At 43.8% G+C, this 16,222-nt stretch overlaps 1 protein-coding gene across 4 annotated transcripts; it reads left to right on the forward strand.

Annotated features, from left to right (window-relative positions):
• The first annotated feature begins 1,846 nt into the window (after window positions 1–1,846).
• Window positions 1,847–13,538, forward strand: NUDT8 (nudix hydrolase 8). 4 transcript variants are annotated; one of them, XR_013228220.1, is made up of 7 exons: window positions 1,847–2,006; window positions 5,833–6,095; window positions 6,358–6,490; window positions 6,750–6,827; window positions 8,960–9,256; window positions 10,536–10,603; window positions 11,874–13,533. XR_013228220.1 is itself a non-coding variant. In XM_077321078.1 (5 exons), the coding sequence occupies exons 2-5, from the start codon at window positions 5,839–5,841 to the stop codon at window positions 9,167–9,169; spliced, it is 678 nt and encodes a 225-aa protein (XP_077177193.1). In that variant the 5' UTR covers window positions 1,848–2,006; window positions 5,833–5,838; the 3' UTR covers window positions 9,170–10,411. The 4 variants fall into 4 exon arrangements, 1 of the variants encoding a protein (XP_077177193.1); XR_013228218.1 differs by having other exon boundaries at window positions 10,492–13,538; XR_013228219.1 differs by having other exon boundaries at window positions 10,536–13,538.
• The last annotated feature ends 2,684 nt before the right edge of the window (window positions 13,539–16,222 follow it).

Here is a 16,222-nt window from a genome sequence, read left to right on the forward strand (position 1 = left end):
AGCCTTTATGAGTCACTGCTCACTTATTCAGGTATTACGGTGTTTCCCTGAAAATAAGACACTGTCTTGTATTTATTTTTCCTCAAGAAGACACCCTATGGCTTATTTTCAGGGGGTGTCTTATCGTAGCGCCCCGCGGCGGGAAGTCAGGGGCGCCGGCGGGAAAGCAAGTGGAGCAGGGGCTCAGCTGGCGGCAACGTCCCTTGGCAAAAGACTACCCCCCCCCCGGGCCTCAGTAAAGTTGTCAAGGGTTGACCGGTCCCCAGTGATAAAAAGGTTGGGGACCACTGGTTTAGACAACCAGAATTCTAGATAAAGTTCAGAAACTTTAGTTGTAGGAAGACAGTAATCCTCCCGCCCCTTTTTAACAACAAAATATTTGATTTCTATATCAGCCGCCAGCAGACCAGCTCAGGTAAATGGTACAAATGAGCAGGTAGGGATAAAATTAGCATACCTGCAGGTTACAAATCATAGAGTTGGAAGGGGCCATCTAGTCCAATCCTGATTGATGCAGGATCAGCCTAAAGTATCCTGGATAAGTATCTCCAGTTGCTGCTTAAAGACTGCCAGTGAGGGGGAGTGCACCTCCTCCTTAGGCAGCTGATTCCACTGCTGAACTACTCAGAAAATGGGATTGGGTCGACCCTCAAAAGCAGCCATTTTTTTCAAGGGGAACTGATCTCTTTATTAATTATTTATTTATTTTATATACCGCCCTCAGGGTGGTTTACATGGAACATATGCACAATACATAAAACAATCTATAACAGATGAATAACCGTACAATATTAATAACTGGTAGTTGTAACAATAGAACAGTGTAAACAATGCAACAGTGCAACCAGGTCCAGAGCACTTTGGTGGAGTTCTGAGAGGGAGGGGAGCAGGGGATCTTAATTCACTGTTGGTTGTGCTTGGTCTCAACTAAATGCCTGGTGGAAGAGCTCCCTTTTGCAGGCCCTGCAGAACTGTTTAAGCTCTGTCAGTAGTATGGAGAGTAGCTATAATTCTAGGTAACCCCCCCAAGGTCTTGCCTGGGAACTGGCATCCCTAGTTTAGTCAGGGGACAGTATGGTGGATATAGGATAACTGGAACTCTTTTATCTGCAAAAAGAAGATACAGCAGTGTGCATTTGACAGCTGCTTGCAGCTATCAGGACGTCATGCACTAATGAATGATCCAGTCATAACTTTTGTTGAATTTACTAGTGAAATAAAGGTATCCCCTGTGCAAGCACCGGTTCATGTCTGACCCTTGGGGTGACGCCCTCTAGCGTTTTCATGGCACTCAGTTTGGGGTGGTTTGCCAGTGCCTTCCCCAGTCATTACCGTTTACCCCCCAGCAAGCAAGCTGGGTACTCATTTTACTGACCTCGGAAGGATGGAAGGCTGAGTCAACCTTAAGCTGGCTGCTGGGACTGAACTCCCAGCCTGATGGGCAGAGCTTTCAGACTGCATGTCTGCTGCCTTACTGCTCTGCGCCACAAGAGGCCCTTACTAGTGAAATACAACGGGTTAAATAAATTATGGCAATGCATTGGACTAGATCTGCGGGAAAGTGACTATTTTTTGCCATCATGAAATTGAAAAATCATACCTATGTAAGTTCATTACAACCAGTGCCTTCCACATTTATGGAATGTGGCAGTACGCCACCAAAAATTCCGCAAGAAGTCTTCTTGCTGTGCTAGTTTAATTTTTTAAATATATATTAACGAATATTCAAAACTGGAACCTGCCTCTGCAATCTGGGAAAATCCGCGCTATCCCTTCGACTTTCTCGCGCGTGATTAAAGGCAGCAGTTTGTTCCAAACTCCGCCTCGAAATGAAAGGCCTCCGGCGGGAGGGAATCACGTCTCTGGGGCCAGCTAAGGGGCGGGGCTTTGACGTCCCTTAGACCCCATTGGTAGACTAGGGCGGTCCGTCAACTCTCTGGCACTAGAGCTCTCGGGACAGAAGAATCCGTCTTTCCAGGGAGGACCGGGACTCGGAACTGGAGAAGGTGCGTTTCATTACATCGCCTGGCGGAAGTGCGTCTTTTTTACGTACAAACGCCGACGTTTTTCATTTGTTGAGGGAAGTTGGGAAGTTTCTTGGGGCGCCATGTTTGTTGAGGGCCGAGCGAAACATTTGACATTCCCTTCCCGTCCTTAGTGTGCAATCTCAGTCATGTTTACTCAGAAGTCATGTCCATTTTATTCATTAGGGTTCACTCTTGGGTAAGCATTTGTTAGGACTGCCGCCTTGGCGCCCCTTAAAGAAGCACGCGCTAGCAAACCCTTTCTGGAGCCTTAAGCTTGAGGAAGCTGCCCCAAGACTCCGCTTCATTTTTGCTGCCCGTTTCGCCTCCTGCCTCGAGTGGGGCTGCGGGGGTTGTCTGAGGAGAGCGGCCGGCGAGACCGGTCCAAATGGTGACTGCGGCAAGCCCAGGAGCGGCGTTAAATGCCAGGCAACGTCACCCGGCTGTAGCCCACGCCTTTCGCGGCCAGCAAGAGCCTTGTGAGGCGGCGCCACTGCGGTCGCGCTCCTCCTCGACGGTACGAGGCGAAGCTTCTGTCCTTCAAGCCCCTCGCCTCAGGTCGTGTCGCCAGGGCCGCTTTCGGTTTTCGGCCTCATAAACCGCCAGACGAGAGTCATCAGCCCTTCTCGCCCCGAGCAGCAGGACGCTGACGACGCTTACGAAACATGGGCCTCCCTGGCTCGCTCCCAACGCTCCAGTGCTTCCAAAACTTTTAAATTTATGTTTCAGTTTGTTACCTGCCACTCCCACACAATGGCTCGTGGCCGGTAACAATAATAAAAGCCACATAAAATCCCCTAAAAATATAAACCCCTTGAGATAGCCCTAGTACAGTCATTTGAGTAAGTACCCTTAACTACAGCTAGGGCATCATCCAGTTGCATTGCAATGTGTTTTTGTGCAAAAAGAATAATAGTAAAGTGTTTATGTGGAGAAGGCAATACTAAGGGCAGCTTAGATATAAGAAATAGCCTCCACATGCAATTTAAGTGGCAACTAGGCTTAACAGAGGTTTCTGTGCTGTACCATGCATCAGTCTCGATCGGTAGGCTTGTTTAACAAACCATTTAAAAACAACATATTTAGTCTTATTCCCCAAAGAGCAGTATGCATAGTCCCCTCATTTAGACTGTCTCTTCACAACAGCCCTATGTGGTAGATTAGGCTAAATGAGCAGCCCATGTTCACGCAGGAGTTTTATAACCACATGGGGAGTTGAATCAGTTCGCCTCAGTCGTAGTTCAACACTTGGGGCCATTTCGCATGGGTTTAATGTAGCAGAAGGCTTTCATATTGTAAAGGTAAAGGTATCCCCCTGTGTAAGCACTGGGTCATGTCTGACCCTTAGGGTGACGCCCTCTAGCGTTTTCATGGCAGACTCCATACAGGGTTGGTTTGCCAGTGCCTTCCCCAGTCATTACCGGAAGGATGGAAGGTTGGAAGGTTGAGTCAACCTCGGAAGGATGGAAGGTTGAGTCAACCTTGAGCCGGCTGCTGGGATTGAACTCCCAGCCTCATAGGCAGAGCTTTCAGACTGCATGTCTGCTGCCTTACCACTCTGCGCCACAAGAGGCTCTTCTTCATATTGTAAATGCTACTAACGTTCATATTGTAAAGGCTACTAATTTGCAGTTCCACAAGACATCGCACACAATCTGCAACACTCCTGCAACAGTTCCGCGAAAAGCGATTCGTTGTAGCATTTCTAAGGAAATCAGGAAAAGTAGATTCACCCTTCGAAAAGCGCTACACTCTTGCGAACAATCTGCAACACTAGTGAAAAAGACCTGTGCGTTCTCATTGTTGCGGTTCCAACAAAGCCCCTCCCCCTGGCTCTCTCCTCCAAACTTCTGGCAAAGCGATCGCCATTTTCCCCCCCCTCGGAGCGAGCAGGGAAAGCAACGAACCAGCGAGGCTTCATTCACCCAGTGAGGCTTCTCCGGCTACAGCTGAGCTTGACTGTGGCCTTAAGACAAACTGGGCAATGAAATGAATAATCAGACAAGCATATGAATTCAAGCCCCAAACTTGGTGATATGATGGGCAGATGACTATGGCTTACTTCTGGGAGTTCCTCAGAGTTTCAGCTCTGAAAGGGAGATGTTTTAATGTAGGTCACCCCTGATCCTTCTCTTTACTCCAGCCCATTCTCTCTGGGTTCTGTCACAGCTGGCTGAGAAATATTCCTTTGCCCTGAGTTAAGAGACCTTATATACCTTCCCACAACCCTCTAAGGGTTGTGGGAAGGTATATTCTCCTCATTCTGTTCTCTTGAGGACAGCTAACTTCCCTCAGCTTTCATTGTCCTATCTGTCCATCAATCTATCTACCCCTCCCTCCCCTTCCCCCTTCCATCTTCCTTCCTATTTATTTATTACATTTGTATACCACCCTCCCCTAAGGTCCAGGGCAATTCACAGGGAACGAGAAACAAAAAACAGTACATCAAACTCTGTAACTATATCAAATAAAGGTAACAGCAATAAATAATAATAACAGAAAGTCCTGCTGCTGTCAGGAAGAGTAGTGTGAAAACCAGGGTGATGTTGTGTTTAGGTGTTGGACCATGACTTGTGACACCCAGAGAAACAGTGCTAGTTGCTGTGATTGATGACCTCTGTCACTAGTTGGACCGAGGCAGGTTGGCGCTGCTTGTACTATTAGACCTTTTGGCAGCATTTGACAGAGTTAACCATGAGCTTCTAGCTCACTGCCTCACCGTTGCCAGAATACAGGGGATAGCCCTTCAATGGCCGATCTCCTTTCTCTGGGGTCGCAGACAGAGGGTAGCAATAGGAAAGAGATCCTCAAACCACCACCAACTTACATGCGGAGTCCCTCAAGGAGTGGTCCTCTTTCAAATCCTATTTAACATCTTCATGTGCCCTCTTGCCCAACTGGTATGGAAGTTCGAACTGAGATGTCACCAATATACAGATGACACCCAGCTCTTCCTCCTGATGGATGACCACCCTGATTCTCCCCCAGAAGCATTAGCCTGCTGCCTGGAAGCAGTGACAAGGTGGCTCAAGCAGAATTGTCTGAAGCTCAGTCCTTCAAAGACGGAGGTCATATGGCTAGGCAGGAAGGGTCCAAGTAAGGAAACACGTTTGCCCAACCTGGATGGAGTGCAGTTATCAGTGGCTTGCTCCACCAGGAACCTGGGTGTGATCCTGGATGCTTCCCTCGCAATGGAGGCTCAGGTCACAAGAGTAGCACAGCTGGCATTCTACGATCTTCGCCATGCCAAACTACTAGCTCTTTACTTGGCCCCAGAACACTTAGCCACAGTGATCCTAATGGCCAGCCTGATGTGGTAGACTGCTCCCTACTCGCCCTAGTCAAGACATCTCAGAGTACATCTGATCTCTGATGGCATTTCTCTGTCCCCTCCAGCTAGCAGAAAACTGCAGCTGATATCTGCCTCCTGAATATCAGCCAGCATGTCTTTGTCTTCCAGCTGGCTGATGAGACAGAAGTCTCCATGAATGGTGGACCCTGGACAACTGCATGGTTCACCACCACCACTTTTTCTTTCTTCTTTTTTTGCTGGATCATACTTATTTCTGGTATTTCTTTTCCCTCTTGTGCTCTAGCAGACATTTGGATAGCATGGCCAAGCGGTAAAGGATTACGGGACTGAGGAATAGGAGGTGAATTAATGATTGCCCTTGTGATTGTAAATTCTAAAAGTCATGTAAATTCCTAGGATATTGATTGAGGCTTCTTTGTGCAGTATCACTGACTGCTTGTTTTCATACCTCTGGTTTAGTTTGAATGGAGAACATTTTTATTTTTCCTCCTATAGAGCACTATGCTTCCAGCTCTTCACCACCTTTGCCATGGTATGCTCCCTGCACCTGTTTTCAATGTGGGCCCAGTACGCAGATACTTATCCTGGGAAAATGAGCAACGGTGTCGCAGGCTGCTAAAGGCATCCACCAACTGCTATACCCAAGAGCCTGTGTCAGCAGCTGTTCTGGTGTCTCTGTGTTCTGTGTCTGGGGTTCCAGCTGTCTTGTATACCCTGCGTTCCAGCACCATGACTGGACTACACAAAGGAGATGTCAGGTATTGGGTAGCTCAATCTACTTTTCTAATACATTTGAGCAGGGTTATTCTCTTCAGAAGCTCTGCTTGTTCCTTCATGGGCTCCATAGTTCTCAAAGGAAAACAAATAGCCCTCAATCACAATGCATGATCCTCCTAATGTCTTAGACTAGTCTCTTTCTCTCAAGTCGGTCATTGCCTTTCAGATCCAATCACTGCAAGACTCCCTTGACTTTCTAGTCTTGATTTTCACCTCTAAAAGAACTTTGCTTTGCTCATACAGCTTCCCAGGTGGTAAGCGTGACTCCTGTGACCGGGATGCCATTGCCACAGCAATCAGGGAGACTCATGAAGAGCTGAACCTGCGTGTGGGAGAGGACTGCATCTGGGGAGTCATGAAACCTATACCTGACAGGGTAATGGTATATCAGGGTCCCAAGACCTTTGCTGTTGGATGGGTTTCCACAAGGGACTCAGATGGTTTTGAGAATTCTTATGGAATAGAGCGATTATGAGGAAGGTGGAGAATTACCTGGGACTGTGATGTGGGTGGAAAAGGCTTGCTTGAGGGGCAGGGGGGCTTGGCTAAGAGATTTAGCACTTTTGACTGTTTTTTGCAGGAAAAGCATGAAGGAGCTTCAAGTTCCTTCGTTTTTAACTCTGGATTCCTTTCAGAGAGGATTGAGTGTGGCTCCTGTACTTGCAAACCTGGGTCCTCTGGAGCATCTGACCCTGAAGCCTAATTCCCAAGAGGTAAGTCAAGTGCTGCCTTTTCCAAGAGCCAGCTTGGTGTAGTGATTAGGAGTGCAGACTCCTAATCTGAGGAGCCAGGTTTGATTCGCTGCTCCCCCACATGCAGCCAGCTGGGTGACCTTGGGCTCACCACAGCACTGATAAAGCTGTTCTGACCAAGCAGTGATATCAGGGCTCTCTCAGCCTCACCCACCTCACAGGGTGTCTGTTGTGGGGAGAGGAAAGGGAAGGTGACTGTAAGCCTCTTTGAGACTCCTTCGGGTAGAGAAAAGTGGCATATAAGAGCCAACTTTTCTTCTTCTTCAAGTGAGGAACATATAGAAAATGCAGACACTCCTGGTCTACCTGTAACAATTTACCATATTTTTAATGATTTCCTTTTCCACGGCAACAAGGCTTATGGGCTTTTCCTAACATTTTGTGTCACTTGCAGTGTCCTGTGGTTGTCTGAAGAAATCACAGGTAGCTGAGAAATAAAGAAAGTCCTGCTTCTTGTCAGGAAGAGTAGTATGAAAACCAGTGGGATGTGATGTTTAAAACTGTAATGGAGTGTTGGACCAGGACTTTTGAGACCCAGGTCCAAATCCCCATTCTTTCTGAACTCTACCACACAGGACTGTTGTACGGATAAAACTGAGAATGAGAAAATCATACGTGCTGCCCTGAGCTCCTTGTTGGATGGGGGAAGGATGTGATAGAGATGAAAGCCATATTTGAGGTGGTTCTGCTAGAATTTAAAAGAAATAAATAAAATGTTTTATTTTTATACCACCCCATCCCAGTTAGCTCAGGATAGTTAACGTTTAAAAATGTTAAATAGTAACAATACAAAGATCCTTCATAAAACCACCTCCTATTATTTGTCTCCCTGTGGGGATTGATCAGAATCCTGAGGGGTCCTGTTGGTGAATGTTTCAAACGGGGAGGCCAACATCTCATGCTGTTATTGCCTGGCCTCAACCATAGACTTGGTGGAACAGCTCGGTTTTACAGGCCCTCTGGAATTGTTTAAAATCCCAGAGGGCCCTGACCTCTTCAGGCAGAATATCCTACCAGGCCAGGGTCAAGGCCAAAAAAGCCCTGATTGAGATCAGTTTTATCTCTCTGTGGCTGGACACCAAAGCAGATTTAGACAGCCTGATCTTAAAAGTTTTGGTGTGTGGGGGGGTATAGGGTATAATGGTCCCAAAGGTACAGGGGTCCCAGACCATTTTAGGTTCTTGAACATGAGAGTAAAAACCTTGAATTTGATTTGGTCTCCAATCTGGAGTCAGTGTACCTGGGAGAGTACTGGTGTGATATGTTTACTAAAGATGTTAATCATAAGCAGGACTCACTAAGGAACCATCAGTAACCATAAAGTGCAAACAATTTGAACTTTCCAGCTGTGTACTGAGTGTGGGTGTTCGTCAGAAAGTCACACTCTCCAATACTGCCACTTATTCCTTTGGGCATTTATGTGAGAGACTATTTATTTATTTATTTATTTATTTATTTATTTATTTATTTATTTATTTATTTATTTATTTATTTATTTATTTATATTCATTAATTCTTTCATTCATTCGTTCATACTGCCCTTCCTTACGGCTCTGGGCAGTTTACAGAAAACATTTTGGAACATTTCCATGGAACAGTATCAGTATCAATATAACAATATAACAACAACAACATACCAATTAGAACTAGAACAGTATTTCAACAACAATAACTTTGACACTCCCTTGGTAGGTTCGACCTCTCAGTCTGGGGGTATCCTCTATTTTGTTGGTATCCTCTACTTGGATCTAACTAGCTGAACTGGGGAGGCATGACTATTATTGACACACATTTCCCTGGTACTGTTACTGTTGGTAGCTTCCAGTCAGGCTTTCATTTTATTAGACATTGGCAAAAAGACATTGGGGGGGGGGTGGAACACATGATTCAGAAGCCACCCCAAACTCCTGTACTATAGTTAGGACTGAAAGATCACATTGGACGGCTTGTGTGTGTTCCTGTTAGGACTGGTTTTTTGATTTTCTGTTCTTTTAGAAGAACTCTTTAAGACTCGTGAGAGGAAACCGTGGCTCCACAGCTAACTGGGAGATGTGTTCTATATAGCTCACCTATCTTTGCAATTTGATTTGCAGGTTGAGACTGTCTTCTCGCTCTCCATTTCTCACTTGCTGAAAGAAGAAAACCAGGGCTACACAAACTTCTGCCACAAGAGGCAATACAGTTACACACTGCCTGTCTTTCTGCACGGTCCTCACCGTATATGGGGTCTTACTGCAGTAATCACTGATTTGACTCTGGAATTGCTGGCTCCTGGAACATACCACAGGCGAACTCGAAAGTAGGCCAGTTGCTGGTCTTTGTAACCTGTGTCTAAATGCTGGCTGTCTGGGCTCCCATTCTATGATGTTTATCAAAAGACTTTGATACAGGTAATTCCACTAGTCAGATGCTGGTCATCGGCATTTTGGCAAACTCAGACCACGTGCATTTCCCCTTCTACTCCTACCCTGGGCCTTTGAAGCAAATACTTATGTATCATTCAGAAGATTAGGACCAGGTTAGCAATCACCTATCCAACTACTACAGGAACTGTGGGGCATATTCTTGAATAAAACAAATAATTTGGCACTGCTTATCTCAGGTCATTAATGTTTTAAAATATTTTAAAATACAAGGTAATAATATAGAAGAGACACAAAAGGAGAGATTACATAAGAAACTACATATATCAAAAATCATTATATACTACCAGCTATAGGACAGAAGATATTTCTCCCCAACATCTCCATAACAAACTTCAAGACAGTCTCTACAAAATACAGTTTCCTTACTTCATACATTTTGAGTTTCAAATTTTATATCTATTCTATTCTACAACTATATTATTATTTTCATGATTATTACATATTCCAAGTTACATATTTTGTCATTTCTACATATTCAACATCCACTTCCTTATACCTTTATATTCCTAACTTGTCATAGAATTATAGAGTTGGAAAGGGTCATATAGGCCATCTAGTCCAACTCCCTGCTCAATGCAGGATTAGCCTAAAGCATCTAGGATAAATAGCTAACCAGCTGCTGCTTGAAGACTGTCAGTGAGAAGGAGCTCTGCACTTCCTTAGGAGAAGTTCCTGACAATTAGAGCGGTTTCTCAGGGCCACTCTGCACAACTTCAATATAGCACTAGTCTTACATTTTGTTTTCACCACTAAAACTACGTTCCACATGACGTCGTGAGCAATCTGCAACACTCCTGCAACACTAGCACCAAAATCGCTTCATTGTAGCGATTTTCGGGGAATCTGGAAAAGTGGATTCACCCTCAGAAAATCGCTACACTCCCTCCACAGAAGTGCTTTAAATCTCCCTTAATTCCCCAAGCACAACACAGCCCCCTGTTCACCAGTTCCCTTTAATTTTGGCCAAAAATTGAGCCCGTGCGGGGGGGGGGGATTTTCCCCCCACTTGGGGGAGCGTGGTAACGATGAGTCGCCAGCTCACACACCAGCTAGATGGGTCTCTCTGTTGCAACGAATCAACGCATATTTGTTGCACCATGTGTGTGTGTGTGTTTTTTTTTAAAACTGTGCTTAAATGGAAAGGGGCTTTTGGGGAGCATGATAACAACCGCCCATTGGCTGTTCCGTTTGATTGACAGCCAGGGGCAGGAACAAGCACAGAAAAAAATCGCTTCCTTTCTAGCGATTCCTGCGACACTGAAGACCTGTGGGGAACGAATGAAACGCTACTGGATTCCACTACAAATGAAGGTATGCGGAATGCCGAGATTCCACTATTTAAAATAGCATTTCCCCTTTGTGAAAGCAATTGGCAACATTGGTCCTTGTGTGGAATGGCCCTCAGTGTAGCAGGCTTCCTTGGGAGGTGGTGGGTTCTCCATCTTTGGAAATTTTAAAACAGAGGCTGGATAGCCATCTAACAGAGTGGCTGATTCTGTGAAGGGTCAAGGGGGTGGCAGGTTACAGTGGATGAGCGATAGGGCTGTATATTAAGATACTCAAATTCTAATAGCATTATGTTCTCTTATCTGAAAAATAGAGGCAACCATTATGGAAGTCATTCCCAATCCTATAGCCAATTTATACCACAAAATTACAAAATTAATAAAGGCTTACCAAGACTGTACTGTATTCCAGTTAAAGGTTATATCAGCAGCCAAACCCAAACTAAGAGACTACTATAAATACGTCTGAATTGTGGTGAGAGAGGCTAAAGCCCATTATGCACAGGGGCGATAGCGCGCATTCGGAGTGGAATGGCGGTGACTAAAATCACTGATAACGCACGGCGCCGGCTGCAACCAGCCACAGATTCGGTGCATGCCACTGTAAAAGCCACGTTAGTGAAACACAGAAGAAAGCGCAGCTTCCGGGTGACCGGGGTGCAACTAGAAGTGGCACTGGGGTTGCCACGTGCATAATCGGTTACTCTGGGTTTTGCTGCCGTTGCGTCCCGTCCCGTGCATAAGCGGTTTGCTTCGCTTCTTCCCCCTCCGCATTTTCCATGTGACCTGAAATCACCATTTCGGCGGCCGTGCATAATGGGCCTAATTGGCAAGTCTCATTTACTTTACATTTGCTTTGAAGAAGCTTTTCTTTTTATTTTGGGCTTCCCTGACCAGTCTCAGCTGACTCCTAGCTTTGGCCTCTCTGATGCCTGACCTATAGAGCCTAGTAACCTTCTTTAGAGATTTATCCTTCTCTCCATTTCTTGAACATTTCCTTTTTCTTCCTTAGCTCTTCCTAAAGTTCCCTGTTCATCCAAATAGGCTTATTGGATCCTCTGCCATGTTTCTGTCTTATTGGAATAATAATAATAATAATAATAATAATAATAATAATAATAATAATAATAATAATAATAATAATAAATTGGAATAATAATGGCTGGAGTGTTTGCTTCTGCAGTATAATACATTAACATGCATTGCAATACATTTATATGGTTTTTAAACTTTTAAACTGTTAAGAATTTAATTATCATTTTTGTCTTTTTTCTATTTATTTTATATTCTGAAAGAGATCCAAATTCATCAGTCTGTTCCATTACATATTGTAACAATTTTGGTGCATAGCTTTTCATTTTTAATTCCATCTCATGCACTTTTATTCCTTTGATACTTGTGTCTTGACTAATCTTTGTATCTAAAGTCTCTATTGCTAGGATAAATAGAAGTGACAAGGGACAGCCTTGCTGTGTTTCTTTTTCTATTGAAAGAGCTTCTATTAGTTTTTCATTTATTAAAATATTGCTTGTTGGTTGGAGTATATATTTTGCATCCAGTTCTAGAATTTCGGGCCACAGTCTGTACTCTGAAGTACATTTGGTAAAAAGGTCATTTAAGATTGTCAAATGCTTTATTTACATTCAAAAATAAAAAAAATACTATTTCCCCCCCTTATTCACCAATTCAGTTGTATCTATTATAAATTGTATATTATGTTTGAGCCTGTTTGAACAAAATGTATTTAATTTGGTAAACATTTTCTTAATCTTTCTGCCATTATTGTGGCAAGGATTTGTAATCTATATTCAATACAGAGATAGGTCAATATGACTGCAGTAGCATTGTGTCACTGTCTTCTTTATATTTTAATGTTATGAACATCTTGCCAGGTTGGAGGCTGCACCTGTCTCCTCTAAGGAGAGTGTATTCTATGTAGATCATACTGAGGAGCATTGGGGCATTATAGAACCATACATAACAATGATGGGGTAAAGGTCTCTTCAATGCTCTCTGTGCTGTCTGCATCCTTTAGGGGGAAGGTATGGTTATAAGACTCAAGGGCACAATGGAATGCTGTGAATTATATCTTTCCCTTGATACATTTCCTCCCCTCAAAAAAACTTATTGGAAATAGTCAACAATTTGTATGCAAACATTATGTCTATTAGGAAATGGTTTCATGTGATGTGCCACTAGCCAGGATAGTTTATGGCTCATGCAAAATGATATTCCCTACAATAGTGATCCCCAACCTGTGGGCCGCAGACCACATGTGGTCCTTCAACTAATTGGAGGTGGGCCCCGAAGGACGCCTTCTCCCCCCCCCCCCTTAGCCCTTTACAATACACTTCGGGTGTCATTGTCTCCATCACTCCCAGATGGGACTATCTCATTGCAGAGAAACAAGCTCAGGGTTCCCATTGATTTGTCATTGTCATGAGTTAAAATTTCCATGAAAATAAAATGTTCCTTATGTTCATTGTTGTGGCATGTCTGTATCTTATTTTGAAGGGATGTTTAAACATTACCATAGCGATCAGAGAGCGTTAGGACAGTGGTTGAGAGTAGAGGAGTAAACTACCCCCCCCCCACCGGGCCTCAGTAAAATTGTCAAGTATTGAATGGTCCCTGGTGATAAAAAGGTTGGGGACCACCAGTAGATGGCGCTGCTAGTCTAGGGAAACAGGCTCTCTCCTTGCTAGATTACTCACTGTCTTGTACTCAGAGCAGAGTTGGAGACAGCTTGGACATCTGAGTGACTTGCTGCAGAGAGAGCAGCCTGCCCTTCCCAGCGACGTCTCCCCCTCCCATAAGAATGCAAGATGTGACCACCTCCTGCAGAGCAACAAGCAGACTGCCCTTCCTTTTTGCAAGATATCACTGGGGCAGAAAGTCAGAAGGCTGTTTCTGAAGAGCCCCACAATGGGAATCCCCTGCCTGAAAAATCAGTGAATCCAAAGAACAAAATTAATCACGAACCTAAAGTAAATCTGTCAGGGTCTTTCAGCCACTCAATTGGGTAACAGAATAAATGGTGCTCTGGTAGACTTTACTCAAATACAATGGAGTAATAAATAAAAATGGTTTCAATGTGGTAATTGGTCTTTTCCTTTACAGTGAAGTTCAGCTGTGTGTCTTGGTGCTAAAATTTAACATTACAACGTCTTTGCTGACTTTTAAAGAATGTTTTCCCTGTCCCTTCTTTCCTGTTTGTAAAATTTGCTTCTCCCCCTGTGTGTGTGTGTGTTTTGCAACCTGCCCCACTGTCCTTCTTGACATAAAAACAGTTCATGGCAGAAACCTATCTTTTCTGAACTTTGTGACCATGTCCATTGATGAAGGTGTACCAATATTTCAAGTTTACAGGACTAGATCATTTAAATAAGTACACATTTTTAATGCTGTTAAGAGATCTACTTTTTTAAAAAATTGGCTGAATTCCCACCCCCACCCCCCAATATTTTGGATGGTGAAGTCACATGGAACATGTTCTGTAAAAATCTGCCTTATTCTGCATGGGATCATAGTTCTGTTTCTCTCCAAACAAAGGCATGTGGTCATGGTGCAGGACTAGCATGTTTGGTAAGAAGGACTGATGGTGTTGAATAGGACAAAGTAAGTTCATCTGAATCTCTGCTGCTTGCAGGTCAGTTACTCAACAAAGCAGATACAGTTCCAAACCAGAAGAAAGATACAGTGTTATTTCTGTGTTACTAAGGATTTCTCTGGCTAAACACTGCTTGTGATGCATAGAAGGTTAGGGGAGAGTGTTAATATTGACACTCCTTCAGGCCCATCCATTCACACCCTGCCATTGCAGCTTTTTGCAAGAAAGTGCTTGCCTTCTGTCACTGCAAACACAGCAAATATTTACTTGCTCGGATTCTGCCAGGGCTGTCTCAGCTACAACATGGAGTGGAACTGACATTGCATCCCTGAAGGCTTTAACGGCATGCACATAAAGCATTCCTTGAAGGAGGAGGATTTAGGCTCATTTACATTATGGAACTACTTGGATCAATTCCACCTGCTCTTCAAGAAACATTCCATACATTTTTCTCCCACAAAAAAGCTGACTGACAGATTTCTTAGGTGTTTCGTTAAACTCATGAATATGGGATTACATTGTTGCTTTGCTTGTTTGATGTATTAGAAATTTTAGAAATGTTTAGCATTAAGCTGAATGCTTTATATTCTGTGAGATTTTTTTTTTAACTGGCACTTTTACATCAAGGGAGAAACATTTCATGCAAGTGTACCAAGTTGTATTAACTATGCAAATATTTGGTCTCATAAAATCACTCAGTTGTTCCATCAGCAGCAGACATGGCACGTGCTTACTTCTCCCATGTAAATTTAATGCTGAATCCTCCTTGCAAAACAAAGTTGTGGTAAAGAGGATGAATGGAACTCTAGGACATTTGTAGAGACTAATAGCTGAGCTTGATGGAGAGGAACCAAAAAACTGTAGGGAAAGTCTATCTATATAAAAGCATTCAAAACCACTCCTAATGTTGGATATTTAATAGATGCTTCCCTTAACTAATTGTGCTCATTTCAATCATGACAGCTAGAAATTAGATCTGTAAAAAATGACAGCTGAGATCCCCAGGCTAGAATCAGCAGTCTTGGGTTTCAAAGCTTAATGAGTAGTACCAGGCACTGCTCTAGAAGCTAATTGCCATGTATTGTGGGCTTGTGGCATTATCCCAGGCATGCAGTGAAATAAAATAAATATCCAGACCTTATTAGGCTAGACCTCACATGTCCTAAATCTGTGATTATCAAGTGAAGGGCTCCTACAAGTTTTGAAATCCAAGGCTGCTGATTCTAGCCTGATGTTTGGGTAGATGTTGCCTGTCCCCAGTGAATGAACAGTTAGTATCACTTGGGTCCCAGCAAGCTTTGTTGGGATTCAATCTTCTTCAGACGCTTCTCATTCTACCAGCCTTAAGATCCAGTGGCCATGTCTCCCCCCAAATCCTTTCTCCACATACTGGCCCTAGTAACATCCTTAATGCCTATGAGGTTGGTCTGAAGCAGCAAAACAAATTAAAACTTTGTTTGGCCTTGAAGGTGCCACTAGATTCAAAATTTGTTACCCTTAATTCCTACAAGTTATGAGTCAGATTTTGTCATGAGCTCAGCACGCCACCTGCCATTATATTTTCAGATCCAGGCTGCAAGAAATGTATTTATGGAATTCACAGCTGAAACACACCCACCCAAATATATTTCATTCTGGCCTGTTACCCTTGTATAGCATCACAGTGGGAAGACAACAGTAAGGGAACTTGTGTTTATAGATTTTAACAGGTTTCCATCAAGCTTTCATGGTCATGGTTGGTGGCACTTGAATAGGATGTGGATGGCATGTTAAATTTTACACAGAGAGGGCCCATTCCTTAAACACTGCTGCTAGACATGTGGGCTCAAAAAAGAATCATATGATGGATTCTATAGGGCTCTGCTAGCGGTCTTTCAGACAACTGGTTCTTACATCAAGTGAATTTTCTGTTGTTCCTACAGCTATGTCTTTCTTATAGTAGAAAGAGCTGGCTCAGCGGGTGGGGCCAGGGTTGCAGCATGGAAGGGCAGGAGAAACCCCAGAGGGCAGAGAGAGGAGAAAAGAGATAAATGC

This window comes from Paroedura picta, chromosome 2 (assembly GCF_049243985.1).
Source record: "Paroedura picta isolate Pp20150507F chromosome 2, Ppicta_v3.0, whole genome shotgun sequence".
In the NCBI taxonomy this organism is placed as follows: Eukaryota; Metazoa; Chordata; class Lepidosauria; order Squamata; family Gekkonidae; genus Paroedura; species Paroedura picta.

Coding starts and splice junctions, on each gene's coding strand:
- NUDT8 (XM_077321078.1), top strand. CDS start 5,839: ATGCTTCCAGCTCTTCACCACCTTTGCCATGGTATGCTCCCTGCACCT. Junction 6,491..6,749: donor TGAAACCTATACCTGACAGG/GTAATGGTATAT, acceptor GATTCCTTTCAG/AGAGGATTGAGTGTGGCTCC. Junction 6,828..8,959: donor TGAAGCCTAATTCCCAAGAG/GTAAGTCAAGTG, acceptor TTTGATTTGCAG/GTTGAGACTGTCTTCTCGCT.